Source organism: Chiroxiphia lanceolata, chromosome 2, assembly GCF_009829145.1.
Source record: "Chiroxiphia lanceolata isolate bChiLan1 chromosome 2, bChiLan1.pri, whole genome shotgun sequence".
Lineage (NCBI taxonomy): Eukaryota > Metazoa > Chordata > Aves > Passeriformes > Pipridae > Chiroxiphia > Chiroxiphia lanceolata.
This window is the reverse complement of record NC_045638.1, coordinates 84674250-84692101: the sequence shown is the minus strand read 5'-3', so window position 1 is coordinate 84692101 and position 17852 is coordinate 84674250. Positions and strand designations below refer to the sequence as shown.

General features: G+C 38.1%; 1 protein-coding gene across 2 annotated transcripts in view; it reads left to right on the top strand.

Annotated features, from left to right (window-relative positions):
- The window catches only part of TMEM135 (transmembrane protein 135), a 170660-nt gene that overhangs the window by 96112 nt on the left and 56696 nt on the right, over positions 1 to 17852 (top strand). For both annotated transcript variants that reach the window (XM_032679423.1, XM_032679424.1), the window contains one exon: positions 12296 to 12342. In XM_032679423.1, coding sequence (XP_032535314.1) covers positions 12296 to 12342 — 47 coding nt within the window. The remainder of the gene's footprint in view (positions 1 to 12295; positions 12343 to 17852) is intronic.

The following is a 17852-nucleotide window of genomic DNA, read 5'->3' as shown; positions in this document are numbered from 1 at the left end:
TTGGTGATGAAGATACTGGAACCTACAGCATGTATTAGCTATAAAGATAATTTATATATTTGTATTACTCTGCTCTCCATTGCTGGCAAAATCCTGGCAAGAATACTCTTGAACAGACTAATACCTGCTATAGCAGAAGGAATTCTACCTGAAAGCCAGTGTGGTTTCAGAGCCAACAGGAGTACCACAGACATGGTGTTTTTTCTCAGACAAGAGAAGTGTAGGGAACAGAACAAAGGTCTCTATGTAACCTTTGTTGACCTCACCAAGGCTTTTGATACTGTGAGCAGAAAAGGTCTGTGGCAGATTTTGGAACGTTTAGGTTGTCCCCCCAAGTTCCTTAAAATCATCATCTCACCCCATGAGGATCAACGCGGCCAAGTCAGTTATGGCAATGAACTTATTTCTGAGCCCTTTCTAATTACCAATGGTGTGAAACAAGGCTGCATTCTCACACCAACCCTATTCACAATCTTTTTCAGCATGACACTCCAAAGGGCCACGGCAGACCTCGATGATCAGGACGGTATCTACATTCGATACTGTACTGATGGAAGCCTTTTCAACCTAAGGTGACTGAAGGCCCACACCAATACCTTAAAGTGTCTTGTCCGGGAGCTGCTTTGTGCTGATGATGCTGCCCTTGTTGCCCACACAGAAGCAGCCCTGCAGCGTTTAACATCCTGCTTTGCAGACGCTGCTGAGCTCTTTGGGCTGGAAGTCAGCTTCTCTATCAACCTGCACCTCAGGAAGTCTTCCATCATCCCCCTATCACCGTTGGCGAATCAGAGCTCAAATCAGTCCAGCAGTTTAATTACCTAGGTAGCCTCATCTCCTCGCATGGTAAGATTGATGGAGAGATAGACAACAGGTTAGCAAAGGCATATAGTGCCTTTGGAAAGCTTCATAAAAGAGTTTGGCAAAATAAACACCTGAAGAAAAGTACAAAGATCAGTGTTTACAGAGCCATTGTGCTGTCTACTCTTTTATATGGTTCCGAATCATGGGTCATCTACCGTCACCACCTGCGACTCCTAGAACGGTTCCATCAACGCTGCCTCTGTACAATCCTAAACATCCACTGGTGAGATTATGTGACCAATACATCTGTTCTAGAACAAGCAGCAGTCACAAGTATTGAGACCATGTTGCTGAGAACACAGCCGCGTTGGGCAGGACGTGTCTCAAGGATGAAGGACCACCGCCTTCCTAAGATCTTACTTTATGGTGAACTTGCCACCGGCTGTTGCAAGAGAGGAGCCCCGAAGAGAAGATTCAAGGACTCCTTGAAACAACATCTCAGCCTTGGCCATATTGGTCACCATAACTGGTCTACTCTGGCCTCCAGTCAGGAGGTCTGGAGACACACTGTCTGTAACACTGCTGGTGGTTTTGAGAAAGCACATAGGATCACTCTCAAGGAGAAAAGACAACACAGAAAGAATCATGTCTTGCAGAATATACCACCTAAGGAGTCTTTCTGCTGTGCCTTTTGCAACCGAATGTGTCTATATCGTATTGGCCTTTTTAGCCACCAGCGCGCTTGTAACAAACATGGGTAGAGCCCTTCCCAAATCTTTGTTTGCGAAGCCCAACCGTGATGTATATAAATATCTGAAAATTTCAAATGAGAATGATTCTGTAGGTTTTTGGTAGTTCTGAAGTAAATGGATATTTAAAACAGCAAGAACAAAGCCCTGTGTAGCATTTTAGCATTTTGGATGATCAAATTCAGTTAAATGGGCCTATTTAAGGTATTTCAGAAGTATTTTACTCTGATGTAATGTGATGAATTTAAAGAAATGTGGAAAAGTTTACTCCATGTAGAACATATATTTTAAAGCTATTCCTCGCAAAATTTAGGATAAAGTTGGAGTTACATGTAGAGCAAATGCTAAAGTGTATTTTTCTTACTATCTAAAGTTTTTCTTGAGTGTATAGGTTTGGTGGTGTACTCAGAAACATTGCATGGTATTTAGGGTGTTACTTGATATAGAGTAACTTTATTTTGTGTGTTATTTCCTCAAGATTAAGCTGGATGTCCACCAAAAGGCTGTTTGTTATTCTCTTAAAACACAATAATGAATATCAAGATTTCAAGAGTAGTTAAAGCTCTTGTCCACCCTGACAAGCTAATGGAGCAAGACTTGCCCTGAGGGCATGCAGATTTTCTCAAGAGGCTTCCAAAACCAAAGCAAATCTAGAAGGCAAAAAGTCCCCACACCTCCAACTGTCTGAATATTAAAGTCTTGGGTGGGAGGACGTAAAGCTGAGATATGTCAGGAAATGGGAAATGAACTGAAAATATGGCGCTGTCAATGTTCAATACATTTCTTGTGGTGTGTAAACTGAGAATTTACTGTGTCTTGTGGTAAAAATCTCTTGTGGGGACTAATGAATGAAGCTGTTAATTTTTCCATTATTGGTCAGAATCCACGTGTAACCTTTCAACAGCAATCCATTTGACAGTGCGTTTGTTAATGTCTAAATGTGCGACGTACGAAGGTACAGTTCTGAGAGGAGGGAGCTTGGCTGTGTGAGGGAGGGTGTGTGAGTGCCTGTGCTGCTGTGGGCAGGAGGGAGACCCGGCATGCACACCTTTCAGCAACACTGAACACAACCCTCTTGTGTCTTTTTTTTTTCCTATTCTGGTAAACATAAAATTGGGGGGGGAAAGGTGTACTCCACCTTGATTTCATGCAGTGTCTCAGTGGTTACTGGAGACATACTCCTTGACTTAAGTTGAGGGTGTTTCATTTTAGTCCTGTGACTGAGGGATAACTAATTAAAATGAGCTGTCTTTAAGGATGCATCATGTCTTTCAATTCTGTTCATCTTCTTTAAATTGTAGGTTACTCACACGATACCCTGTGTGTTTCTGTACTGAGCACTTGAGCTATAGTGTTGTGCAGCCAGATGAGTGGGGAAAAAAAAAAGATTAATTTAAATGCATCTTACAGTATGGAAAAAATAAAAGACTCTTTTTTAAAGTAATTGTCTTTAGAATATTTGTTGTGATTTTTTGGGGGGGTTTTTTCCTTCTTTTTTTTTTGTTTGTTTGCTTGTTTGATTTGGATTTTTTGTTGTTGTTGTTCAAGGAAGAGCAATGCTCCCAAATAATTTGATATCTTTGTAGCCCTAAGGTATTGTACTTACCATCCATGTCTATTTTTGTGTGTGCATGCATGCTATTTTCCCCTAATTAGATACTGTTTGAAATGAGAAGGTAGCACTGGCAGCCTAACAGAATAGTGGTTTTGCAGCTGATAATTAAGGGTTTGTTTTATAGCCTGGGATGTGCTTGGAGATGTGGGAGTACCAGAAGATATACAGGATAGGATTGGAGGTGTGTCCCATTGCCCAGTATCGGAGCTGCCTGCGAGCTGTGTGTCCAAGGGTTAATTAGTTTCAGAAACAAACCTGGACCAGCTCTTCCATGATACACTGAAATAGCTCTTCTTTGCTCTTTTAGGAAGGTGCAATAGGGAGGTACTACTGTTTCATTTGGCAACTACATTTTTGTGCTTCAGTCTCTCAAGCATTGTGCATCCCTGAAAGCAGACGTCTCTCCTCAGGAGCTTTCAGAAAGGCTGTTTCGTGGCTCAGTCACAATGTGTTACAGCTCTGTTTGCTGTGGATAAAAGAATATGAAAAACAAGGGAAGAGACTGACAAGTGTTTTTTGAGAAAACGAATTATGCTGAAATGCTTAATTATATGTATGTGTATATATATATGTATTATATATATATATATGGAAATTCTGAACTAGAAAATAAAGGGTTTAATTTCCTTTTATTCTTTCATGTTCATCTGAGAGTGGAAGGTGCTCCCCATCTCAGCTCACTGTCTGCATTTGCCAATTGTAATCTTTTAATCATGATCAAACAACAGTGCTTTAATAAGACTCTATGTAATCTCATGTTTAGTAACACATACTAGTGTTTCTTTTGATCTTATCAGCCTAGAGATTGCTTGAGGCTTGCTGGCAGAAAAGAAATCAGGAGCCTCTAATAGCTGAAGTGTTGTAGGTGTAGCTGAACTGGCTCCGTGCCCAGTAAGGTTCTGACAAATTGTTCTCTACATTGTCATAAAGCCTGTCAGTTTTAAAGCAGAAGCAGTGTTGCATTGCTTCAAAAGTTATTTGATTTCAACTAGAAAAATAATAATTTTGGGGATAACCACAGTTATGATGAGTTTTTGCCAATACTTTTGATTGCTCATGAAATTTTCTCCAAATATGCTGGATTTCAATTACAGAAGGAGATAAGGTATTATAAAGGTTTTGATTTGACAGGATTGACTCCAGAAAGAAGGTAAAACATTGCATCACTTGAAATGTCCAGAAAGAGATGGTTCCATTTCAGGATTTCCAATTGGCGTATGTGTTTTGGAATCACTAGAAATTTGAGTGTATTTTCCATAAATCCTTATGCTTAAGACCATTTGCCATATGTCCTTACCCTTTTGTACAGAAACAAATTACCTGTTTTCAGCACAGAATACCTTTGTTTTAAAAACTTTATTAATGACATTTCTGTGCAGGAATTAATTGTGTGATTTCTTTAATAAGCAATGGCAATACTGAAAATTAAGTAGCATATTTTTGCTGCTTACTGCAATTCTTAGTAATTGAGGGGTGTTCCTAATAGAAAAATAAGAGGTATTATAAAAAGATATAAATAGAAATTAAAAGTAAGTAGATCACAATTTTTAATCAGTGTGTAAAAGAGGTATTATATGACTTCACAATAACCAGACAGTGCCACACTTTGTAGGTAGCTGTACCCAGCACATACAGACGGTAGTATTTGATGGTTGCCTGTGTTTCGTTAGAGCACTGTCAGATCTTGGACTTGGAGTCTCATTTGTTCCAGACCTGTACTTGCTTGAAGAAACTGAGAGTGCTTAGCATTCGCCGTTGGCTTCTTCTGTCTCCATGGGGGATTGAAATACAGGAAACTTGTAGCATGATACAGAGATGGTAGCTGAAAACCCCCTGGCCCTGTCTAAGGGACTGTTTGATGCTGTAAGGTGCCATCTGTGAGACAGCACTGGCCTTGGAGAGAGGAGCAAGGGACTCAGAGACACAAAAAGCTGGAGAGTTGCAGTAGGGCTGGAGCTGCTGCAGGATTTGGGAGTATATTTTCCTTTCAGTTTTCACTGTATTTTCCCCACAGTCTTAATAAGTCGTTTGACAGACCTGAAGTATGTATTTTGTCCACTACTACAATTTAAATAAAAGTAAGGGATTCAGGAGCTTTTGGTAAGGTGTGCACAAATGCATGTTTTAGTATATGTAGTGCATTTGTTTTAAAGACACACCTCAGTAATATGTTTTTATGAATGCTGATGCCACAGGAAACCATATAATCATCTAGTGGAATCCAGTGGGGTTCACTGGCCAGTGAATCTCACCACACTGTACATCGAGTGTACACAAACCAGTCTAATCACAATTCATTGGTTAATCTCGATAACTGGAGAAAAAGTTGTGATTTTACTAGTCTGAATTTGACAGACTTCAGGTTCTTGCTGTCATTTGCAGTCATTTCTACCGAATTAAAGAATTGTCTTTACTCAAGCAGGCTCTTACAGTGGTACTTCAGCCACCTCCCTGTCTTCTCTTGAATAATCTCAAAGCATTAAGATACTGGCAGCTTTAGTTTTATTACACGTTCTTGTAACCTGAGCATTGAGTTGCTTGTTGTATTTGCCTCTTCTGGAGTTTTTTAGCTCTCTAGCTGGTGACAGTAGAGTTGTGCTCAGGAGAATCTACTGTGCTTGCCCAAAAAAATCAGGAGTTTAGGGGGTGGGGGAGGAGTGATGAAGGATGCAATAAAAACCTCACCAAGTGATTTTTACTTAGTTGGGACGGTAAGTAGAGAAGTGATGTGGAGAGCAGGAGAACTAATTCAGTGCTCAGAAAAACCACTTGCCAAACCCATTGCTAATATAATCTAGTAGTAAGTGGCTGTATCAGCCTTCCTCTGCACTGTGTCAGTGTAAGTACTGTTCGTGGCAGTGGTCTCTGGAGGTAGAGCTGATGATCTTGGCACCTTGTGGGTTTTAGGGCTGAAGTTCTGCCCTTTAGTCCCTTATAGGTTATGACGTAGCTGTTCTTTAAGAACTCCTGTCTCAGCTAAAGATGACTAATTCCATCAGGTAATTGTTTACTGTGGTAATTTCTTGCATGAAGTGTTAAATAATGGTAGAAAATAACTATTTATATTAGTAAGAGTGATTATCAGATCAGATTTTAAGAGGCTGAACATAATGTAACACCTATTTTCACATAAGTTCTTATACAGGTTTTGATATCTTTGGTGTCTTTTAAATAACTTCTGGTATCTTTGTCTAATTACTCAGAAAGACTGTGATTTCCATCCCCTTTAACTATTAGAAAATTACTGAAAAATGTATGCTTTTTAAACTAGCTATTTTGTTATTGGAAAAGAATAGCATATGTATATTTTATAAAGACAGTTAATTGATTAGGATGTTATGTGTGTAGGTGGAAAAGAGATATTCCATGTGTATATATTTCTTGGATCATGAAGTACAAGACCATGGCATTAATCTGCATAGCTAGTTCCATTTTAATTTGTTTTGTTTGGTGTGGTTTTTTGTTTGTTGTTTTAGTTTTGTTTTTTTTTTATTGTTAGAAGGGAGTTTACTTAAGAAATAATCTTAGTGTTAAAAGCTGTAGAAAACATTTTTATAAATCCATAACACATCCTGAAATAAAATTTAGAAACCACAAGCTAGTGTAGCTCCGTGGATTTACCATTACTAATTGATGGTTTGGGGGATTTTTTGTTAGACTGATTAATATGAATGGAAAAACCAAAATGGCTTTTGGACACAACAAACCCTTCTTCATGTCTGAAGTAGAGGTAAATCTGAAGAATGGATTGTGTGTAGTCAAAAGTCCAATGGAGCATCTCCCGTCATCCTTGGTAATGTTAGCTGATGTAATAAAAGATAGTACAACTACCATGGTACTATTCAACTAGGTGTATAAGGGGTGAAAGAGGACTTATAACCTCTAGCAGCAGAGACAACAGTAAACTCTTCTGTGGAGGAATGGCTTCTTTTAAGGAATAAAAAAATGTGCAAAATAGTTGGGTTTTTCCACATCATGTATTTTGAGAGTAAAAAATTGTGACCACTGTACAAAGCTCCTAGTTATATTTATCCCAGTTATATATCTTACTTGTAACTTTGGAATAAATTGGCCTAAGTAATAATTACCGGGGGCTTCTTTTAGCTGAGTTTTTAATTTTTCATGATTTTTACGACTAAAAGTTCCCTCAGGCCTTACCTGGCAGTTTGTTTTTCTGTAGCACGCAACCTCCAGGAAGTAGGAGTAATAATTTTCTTTTTATCAAGTGTAGCTGTAGCTCTCACATACATTGCAAAGTGGTTGATCGAGAAGGTGATGGTTTTCAGGCATCCTGAATGCACTGGAAGTCCAGTGTGGATGTGCCAGTGGTTGAAGCTGCCTCAGGTCTTCTGTGAGCTGGATATGTAAGACTATTCAGTGTTGAACTGTAGCTCTGACACTCTGGATGCTTCTACCAGCTGATATCACTGATCTGATCTTTTAGCTCCTCCTGTCTTAATTTACATATATTATGTGTATCTTCAGTACTTTTCCTTTTAATTACAACGTCTGAGTTACTTTATCAGTCCTGCTCATTATTTTGACTGTAGAAGAGAACCACCAGCCTCCAATCAGAGACTTTTTGTACCCCAGGAAATCGGACTTTAATGGAAATGCTTAAAGAAAATGCACATAAGCTTAGGAATGTAGGAGAAGTCTGAGTACAGAAGACTCAAGTAGTTTTGATAGTTTCAACTGTTATTTTTAGTTTCTCTGATCCAAGATTTTTATCTGGCTATGAGGTCAAGTTATTCAAGTTATTTGTGAGTTACTGGGTCTGCTGGTGTTACTGGGTCTGCCAGTGTTCCTAGGACAGCTGGTAACCACTGTCACCCAGAGCTTTTGTTTTGTGCTCAGTGCTGGGTACTGCCAGATATCACTTCCTGATGCTGGTTATATGAGGGCTAAATTTTCTTGGAAAAAAATAAATTCTGGCTTTGTCAACCAATAGAGATCAGAAAAAAAGTATCAGTTTTGTTAGCAACTTTCCTCTTTTTATATTAAGGTTCAGCATAGTACAGTGAAGTGTAATGTAATCAGTTAAATTACAGTGCTCACATACCAACTATGCTAACCTGTCCTTAAATTCACTTAATATTTAGAATTATATTTCTGTAGTACTTAATGTTTTTTCCCTTTTTAATACAGTTTTTAAAATCTAAAATACGTGTTGTCTATTGTACTGAGGATGTTACAAAAAAATTCTAGAATGGAGAAAACTTGAAAAAAAGGCTTATTTTGAAAGCACCTTAGATTTGGAGCATGGCCACCATTTGCCTTCTGTTTCTCCCATATTTGTGCTATGATAAGGCAATCCCTGGGCTTTCCCTTTTGAGCTGTGCATTTCATGTAGAAGAGTCTTGTTTAGCTGCACATCTTGCTGTAATTCAGTTGGGTGAATATTGGAGATACTCTGTCAAACATGCCCAGAGCATGGAGAAATATTGTTTGCCTCTCCATTTCTTGGAGAAATATTGTTTACCTCACTGATCTTAAACACCTCTGATAAAGGAGATTACACAGTCTCACAGGCAACTTGTCCTGGTTTATCACTTGCCCTGGAGAGAGAGCTCTTCCTATTATCTAACCAGTGCTGTCTTTGCTGTAGGTTTAACTCTGCCTTCCTTCTTCTGTGCTCGATGAGACAGATTTATCAGTATATGATAATTATGTGAAAATAGTTGTCATACTCATCACTAACTACCTCTTTTATAGTTTCAGAGGTTTCCCAGCAGTCATACCCTCACATCTGTTATTTCCATCGTAATCTTCTGGACTGGTTTGTTTTGTATATGCTTTTCTTTAACAGTAGTGCCCTTAACACTGTATTTTGGGGTGGTGCTAGCATCAGGTCGTTAGTGTGATGTCTTATATCTGCTTCTACAAGAGTCTAGTATTTTACAGTGCTTTCCACAGCATTGCTTTGCTTGTGCCTACTTATTTGCGATGTCTGGAATTTGTTATACTCTTGCATGCATACTTGTTGTACTCTTGCCTACACAATTGTTTTTTATTCTGTTTTTTATGTACATGATTTTTGCTGCCAACTACTTCATATTTGTTTTTTATTGAGTTTCATCTTGTTGACTTTGGGCAGTTCAATCACTTTCCATCATTTAAACATTATTGAAGAGGGAGGTTAAAACCTCTTTGGTTACCTCACTTAAAATGCCTTTTTGTTTGATAATGAACTGCTTACTATGGGAGTTTTCTCCTGCAGTGTTTTTGAGCAGCCATGTGCCCACTTTCTTAATTAACATAAGCAACTGCCACAAAGGTACATTGAAGTTCACATAAATTACACCTGCTCCTTTCCTTAAAGCATCTGTCAAAGAAGAAAATTACAGTAGTTTTAATTTACTTCTTTATTGTGTTGGTTGCTTCTTATCTTGATATCTAGAAGTTATAAGCTGCCCATTTCAAATAGTTTATTCTAGTATCGTTGTGGATATTAGAAGTGGTATAGTTGACAGTCTAATAGTCCCTGAACTTCTAATTTACAAAAAGTTATATTGGTTTTCTCCTTTCCACCTGCCCAAGATCTTCCACACCTTATTTTTTTCAAAGAATATTTTTAAGTTCTTGACAACATCTAGAAATTATAGATGCTGATTAAGCAAGGCCTTCAAGTATTTTTAGTTTCCAGATTTTACTAGTAGAATTTAGATAATAGACAAAATGATGATGGGTGGATGGTGAGGTGGGTTGAAAACTGGCTGAACTAAACTGGCAAGCTCAGAGGGTTGTGGTCAGCAGCACAAAGTCAGCAGAAGGTCAGTCACTGGTGGTGGACCCCAACAGGCCATACTGGAGTCAGCAGCATCTTCATTATATGACCTGGATGAGTGGATAAGAGGCTTTACCCTCAGCAGCTTTGCAGGTGATACAAAACTGGGAGGAGCTGTTGCTGCACTAGGTGGTTGTGCTGCCATCCAAAGGCTGAAGAAATGGGCCAGAATTGGGGGTCCTGGTGGACACCAAGCTGAACATGAGCCAGCAAAGGAGGCCGGTTGAGTAAGGTGATTCTTCCCTTCTGCTCAGCGCTGGTGAGACACATCTATAGAGCTGTATCTGGTGCTGGGTTTCCCAGTACAAGGCAGACATGGACATACTGGAGAAAAGGGCCATGAAGATGATTAAAGGCTTGGAGTATCTGTCATACAAGAAGCTGCTGAGAAAGCTAGGGTGCTTTAACATGGAGGAGAAAGAGCTCAGAGGGCATCTCTTAATGATGTGTATACATACTTGTTAGGTTGTTTTCAAACTTACTGGGAAAAAGGTAATAAAAGGAAAAAAGAAAAAAGGGCAAGAAAACATTTAGTGAAGTGAGCATTTTTAGTATGTAAAGGCATACTTGGTTTTTTTTGTTGTTTTGATTTGTTTCCCCCCGCCCTGAAAACTGGTTCTTTGCCATTTCTCACTTATTTCCCAATATCATTGCTCAGGCTGTCAAGCCTTCTTGTCCTTTCTGTCTCTCAGAAGTAGCATCCAGAGAATTGATGGTTGTTGTTTGGCTGCTTAAATGTGGTTTGAACTTTGGAGGATTAGGGCAAATCTTTTTAAGGAGAACTTGGGTGTAAATTGATCATTACCATGAAAGAGGTGAAGATATATACCATTGCCCTCACTTTACCCTAATGATTTCATATAAAATTATTTCAGATGTTCACATTTTTGTTGCAGAATAATAAAATATGATAGTACTGGTGAAGAAAAAGTTAAAAATGGGTAGTTTACACAGCAGATGTTATAGTGTCTTGTGTGACCTAATTTTAAGTCACGTCAGAGGACTTAGAAAAGGGAAATGTTGTCATTATAAGATTTTTAATTCTCTGAAAGTCATTGTAAACATTTCCTATTCATATTTTTATCACACTTTCTGATCTGTATTAGTGTGCAGCAGCCTACTGTTCTACATGTTTATAACCTTAAAATATGCACCTCTGCCAGCATTTCCATTTCTTCTTACATAAGCTATCTGTATCCTCTCATGATCACAACTTCTTCAACCCTTGAAAATAAGTGCAAATATTTTATGAAAGACTTTAACTATCTCTGTAAGGTTTTTGCCTCCCGAATGATGGTACAAATATGGGCCAGTATATCTAGAACAAAACAGTGTTTCCTCACCAGTGAGTTGTATCTAGCAAAGACAGGCAGGTTCTTAACTTAAAGCCTGGTGTAGTTGTTCCTGAAACAGCTGTATTTACAGGCAGTTCTACAGTCAAGGTACAGCAGCTTGTTGGTATCTTGAGGAGGACGATAGGTTCATCCTTTCTGCCTGTCTCCTCTCCTTCCTTTTCTCCTGTGACTGCTCCACTGCATTTACATTCTTCCAGTGATTTCCTTATCTCACCAAATTGACAGAAAACTCTCCACAGCGTTGACTTAATTTGTTTCCTCCCTGAGTTCATTTTGCTCAGGATTTGTCAGTCCCTGTGTAGGTGGCAAGGAGGAGGTAGGAGCGCTAAGCCCCAGCACAGAGGATGGGAGGAAGTGATAGGATGTTCCCTTCTCAGTGCTGGAGAGCTGCCAGGTTTGCTCAGTGCCTCTGAGCAAATATAGAGCAAGATAATTATCAACAAACTGATAATATAGAGCAAGATGGGATTGTTCAAAGTGAGTTTAAGACTAAGATAAATGACTAGAAAGGATGCTCTTAGTCGGGCACAGAATTATCTACTCAAACTTACTGGAAAGCAGTTCAGCAGAAGCACCTATCCATACCTTTTAAACTGTAACTAGCAATATGATATTTGAATAAATCACAAAAGCGAAGACTGGCAAAATAGAATGTTTAAATTTCAGTTCTAGTATGTTATTGCTTAAATTCTGTTGTTTTATATTTATTTTATTCGAAACTGTTTTAAGTGGTACCATTTGCTGTGTCTGTTGTCCCACTGCCCTGGTTTGGATTTCATATTCTTTTAGCTTCTACAGGAACAACTCAAAGTCCACTAGAAACAAGGCAATCCTGTTTGATGGATTCAGACAAGCTTTCATTCTGGCCCATCAAGCATATAATGTAAAAGTGTAACTTTTACAGTAACGGTTGTAAAATCTTCATGATCCAGAATAAGCAGTAGTAGTGTGATGGTTTGTGTAATAACACTCTGTCTCCTTTTTGTAGGTCCTTTTGTTCTGCATCACAGCTGCTCTGTTCATGTTCTTCTTCAGGTATGTTGCTAGTATATCTGTTTATGTTGTAAAAATTATTTTAAACAGTTTTTCTTAGAGCTTACTTGATTTTTGGTATTCATCTCAAAACTTTTATGTTCTCAACTCAAACTTTCTGAATAGAATGGAGTACTTCTGTGGCATCAAAACCCCAGTGCTTTGAACATAATTGAACTTAAAGGGGAAATGTTGAATTTAGTTTGTTAAATCTTCTGGAGATTATACTGATTACTTAGGGAGTCTCATCTCATAATTATGACTCTGGAGATCTAATGTTGCATAGTACAAAACCAGCTGAAATCTTGCTTTTCGTATATGTTCTCACAAGTTATGAGTTGTATTCCTTTTTTAAAACATACAGTAATGGGGATGGATGAGACATTCATTTTAATTACTTTTTTCTCTCTCACTTTGCAAGATATGTCGTTTGCCTTGTCACTGTTTCCCTTTAAATAGTAGACCTCTCAAATTTTATTATATCTCAAACTGGAAAGTTGCTTTTCAAAGTAACCTTTGACTATAACCCTTTGACTTAGAATTTTCTGTGGCACATAGCCATGTATGGTTCTTCAAGCTGTATGATCCCCTGGTAATTGCAAAACTCTGGAAGCTGCAACTTGTTTTTTTTGTAATTCCATTACTTACGGATATTGGCCAAGAACAGTCTGTGGATAGAGGAGGGCTGTTAATTTAGAGGATTCGAAGAAGCATTCCTCCTTTCATCTATAACCCATTAAGAACCTTGCATTGGCAGTCTTCTTGCTTTATTTTCTTCTATGTCCCAGAGTTAAGCTATAACAACCTCAGAGAATTTGACTTATAAGTTTGAGGTTAGACACCTGTCTGCATGAATGCTGATCAAACAACTCAAAACATTAAAATTCTGGTCAAAACTATAAATATTGTATGATTTTGGAGGAAGCCAATTGTCTTTATATATGTCTTTGGTAATGAACCAGTGTTTTAGAGAGAATCTGCAAGTTAAATCACAGAATCCTAGAATAGTTAGAGCTGAAAGGAAGCTTCAAGATCATTTAGTTCCAACCTCCCTGCCATGGGCAGGTACACCTTCCACTAGACCAGTATTCATAGCCCCATCCAGCCTGGCCTTGAACCCTTCCAGAGATGGGGCATCCACACCTTCTCTGGGAAACCTGTTCCAGTGGCTCACCACCACATGGTATCTCACATTAAAGAATTTTGTCTTAATATCAAATCTAAGCTTTCAGTTTGAAGCCATTGCCTCTTGTCCAGTCACTGCATGCCCATGTAAAAAGTCCCTCTCCAGCTTTCCTGTAGCCCCTTTAGGGGTAAGAATTGATGCAGACCTAGAGGTATTTGGTGAATTTTCCCCGATCTGACACAGCAATCCTGGCAATTGAATGGGCTCCAAACCGTTTTCTCTTCTAAAATTAGTTGCTCCACGCCAAGGTTGATGGATATCCTGTTGAGCAATCATCAACAACATTTAACTCCTTTTGTCTTTGTGTTTTAACCGAGGAATTAAAATAGAATATCAGGTTTAGTTTAATTCTTGGGGGAAAAGAATCGATTTGTAAACACCAACAAAAGTGCTAAGACAAAGGTAAATTTGTAAAAAATAATTAGCACAGACCAGTTTTGGAGGGTTTTTTTTTTCTTAGTGTAATGAGTGTTGTGAATAGAACTTCTTCACAGTGGTTCATGTGCTACTTTTCTCAAGAAACAAGATAGATGGGTCTGGGTGAAAATACCTCTGGGCATGCACAGAGTCTACTCAGCTGCTCATGGAGAAGAGACAGCAGAGAGGTCACTTGATCAGTTCGTCTGGACTGGCTGTGACTGTGGGTTGGTTGTTGTCTTAACCCGTACATGAATTAATGATTGATCCCCTTCAGTAAGATTTTGGACAGCCCTTGGAAGAATCCTGTGTCGATCCATCCAGAGTCCCAGGGGAGGCAGTCTTCCTATCTGTTGGAAACAGAGAATAATTGGGAGAGTCGTTAAACTGCATTTCCTGTTTAATGGCTCAAAATCACTTCAACCTTTTTCTTAATCATAAGAGGATCAAACTGACAATATCATGTTCATACTTTTGGAATAAACACCTTCAAAGTCAGATCTGCTTGGCTTATAGAATGTATTCCCATTGACTAAGAAACACTGTTTACTGTTAACAAGCCTTTACCGACCTGAAAAACAGAAAATTCTCTCTTGTTTTCTATTTAATCTGTTTCCAGAGTGTCCTCACCATTTTTGTCCTCCCCACCCCACCAAAATATCCAAAAAGGTCTGAGTGCAGTAGCAGTCATGGTCACCAAGGTCATATATGATTCCTTTCATCATTAAACATAAAATCCTAGTATCTAAATTGTGTAATTTGAAGCTTAAAACTTTTCTGAAAGAGACTTAACATAAATCTACCTCTGAGGTATGAAAATCTGACTGATGCTTGGAAGTCAGATGTTACAGGGAATAAAGGCAAAGTAGGCTTTTATCTTCTGCCTTATCCAAGGTTATGAGGTTCTCTGAGCTTAAAAGTGATGACTGTACCCAGTTGGTAGCTCTGGTTGGCACTGCATTCCTGGAAGGTCCAGTTTTAATTAAACCTGGCTATTATTTCTGCTCTGGGTAATTTTGACCTGAATTATTCTCCCTGCACAGCTTGTGCTGTGACGCACAGTAGCTCGCATTGACACTGTGAGGCAGCGGTGGTCTCTTGGCCAGGCAGATGTTTCACACTAGTTGAAAACTTCACCATCATGAGCCTTGATATTTATCACTGGAGTTTCTCCCAAATTTTGTTGGATTGTTCGAACATAATTGCATCTGCTACAGGACAACAAGAAAAAGAAGGTGCTAAATCTCAGGAGTTAAGAAGTGAGGTTACAGAACTGAAATGGTAGAAGAAAAAAACCAGGAATAATTACTTCAGAATTGATAAAGTGAAAAAGGAGTCAGAGTGAAATGTAAATTCAGAAGAGCAATATAAAAAGGAAGACAGCAGGAAGAGGGAAGGAGAAAGTGACTGAAGAGGGGAAAAAACAAGATCATGTCAGCTGACAGGGCAAAAAATAGAAGAATAAACTAGGAAAAAAGCAGCTGAAATGCAGCTGATAGGTTTGCAAGCAACAGAGTTATATTTACAGACAGAGAAAGCATATTTTACTTAAGTATTTTTTTCTTTCTTCTCTTCCATCCTCCTCTTCTTGGAGTTTTCTCCTAGCTTACACCTCTGTTTTTTCTCAAAATGCTTCTGTTCCACTCCACTGGAAGTGATGAAATTAAAATGCGTTACTCATTTGTGGGTAACTGTGGAATCTGACATATGTATGTTTAATTCACAAATATAGGTAACCACATTTGGCACAGGATTCTTCCCCCTTCCACTCATTTTGTTCTAAAACACTTAGATAATGAAGTGTGTCTGTGGGTGAGGAACGTTCCTATATCTGTAGGAATTAATTGTTAGGTCTCATTGAACTCCAGTGGGGCTTAGTATTCACTGCTTACTCAAAAAAATAGTAGTTTGTGGTGTCATCTGATGTCCTGTATGATTTGTTTTAAAATGCACCATTCTTCAACTGTCTTGTAAGAAAAGCACACGTTTCTTTAATGCATCTATTTTTTTTTAAAAAAATTAAATTTGCATTGAATTAAACTTATGGGTATATAGGTTTTGATTATACCATGGTTTCATGCCATTTTATTTCAGTCTGGATAATTCATGGTACTGACTTTCTTGAATACTCCTCTAGAATAATTGAATAGAATGAAATAAAGAAGTAGGAGGATCCTACAATGTGTAAAATAAGTATTTGTAAAATGCAATTGAATTGTTATTTTAATAGCAGTTCTATTTTGAATATTACACTGGGGATTTTTTGGAAGGGCGATGTAATGGGTGTGCTTTTATGTGTTTGAAGAAATCCACAGAATATAAAACTTGCAATCTCTGTACAAAAAAGGAACACCTACATATAAATCCTATCCATATAAACTTAGAAAATCCAGCAATTTGTGTGAATATGTGTTGGCAGACTACAGTACTGGTTGCTATAGTAGTTAATCCTTAGACCATGTACTACCAGTTTATAATATGCACATGTTAATTCATCTGCTCTGAATCCTAGAAAGGAAAGTTCCATGTATGAGCTGAAACTAGCTATTATGGGAAGCTGGATGTTTCTGATGATTGACTGATCATAAGTTGAGGATGAAGGCTGCCTTCTCTAGAGATAAAGGTTAAAGTGTTATTTTCTGAAACAATAATTTTGCGTAATCAGAAGTTACTGCTGTGATTTCACAAAGCAGAGCATCATGTTTTTCATAACTCAGGATCTTGATCTCTTAATGTCATTTACATATTATGTACTGATTAAAAATGAATAATGAACATCTAAGAAATGCAGATGCAGTGTCATATACTGCCACTAAGTATATGGAGTATTGAAACTGGAGTATTGAAACTTGTGTGAAGTCACTGAAAACCTTTAAGAAAGGTCCTTTTGTTTGCAGAGCCCTTTATGCTGTCTCATTAAGGAAATTCTAGCCTCCCAAATTACAGCTATTTGCTCTTCTTTCCCTGTGAAACACATATCCTGTAATTTATTCAGTATTTTCTATGTGATATTTCAAAGTGCCTTTATTTTCTTTTAAAAATGTGTGGTACCAGTACCATGTTATTGTCTTGTTTAATCACCTAAACTGCCTTTTGTACCAAAGTAACTACTTGAAAGATATTTTTACCTTATACTTCTACTTTCCTTTATACAGTAGAATGAGCAAGCTTAACAGTTGGAGTTGCTGTTACATGGATTTAGTATCAAATAATCTTCCCCTCTTATAAGGATTATTTTGAAGTCTTTTACGTTTGCTGTAGAATTACAGGAGTACATTAAAAGTCCTCTGCTATTGAATTATTAGGTAATAAATCAGAAGAAAAAAACAGATGGGGATTTTTTTCCATGTTTATATATGTTTTTTACTGTCCTTATATAAACATCTCAAAGTTAGTGATTCAAAGCATTGTTTTGGTAACTGTCATGAAACTTGATTTCTGAGGTATTTTGGATGACCTGGTGAGTAGATGAAAACATGCAGCATCCTAAGAAATGCTATAAATATCAGTTTGCTTTATTTAGTGTGAGCAAAAGTAAAACACGGATTGTGGGAGGGGGTTGGGGATGAGAAGATAACTTCCTGGGCTGACTCAGGCACTTCTGCCAGAGACCTGCTGCTGGACTTGCTTAGGCTGGGTTCAAATGCAAATATGGGTAGAAGGGTCTGATAATCCATCTTCTGTTTATCTACCAGTAGATAAAAAGTGAAAAGGGATTTTTACTTTTTTCTTTTCATGAACCATTTTTTTTGTTCTCTCATAGGCTGTTACTAGACTTCCTCTGTATTTTGGTTTTTCTTTTTTTTGTCCCTTAAAACTTGCAATGCCATATAGTACTTTTGGGTTTGTTTTGAAGGGAAGTTTTGTGGACTGCTAAGTTTTGCAGAGCTCTGGTCTCAGCTCTCTGCTG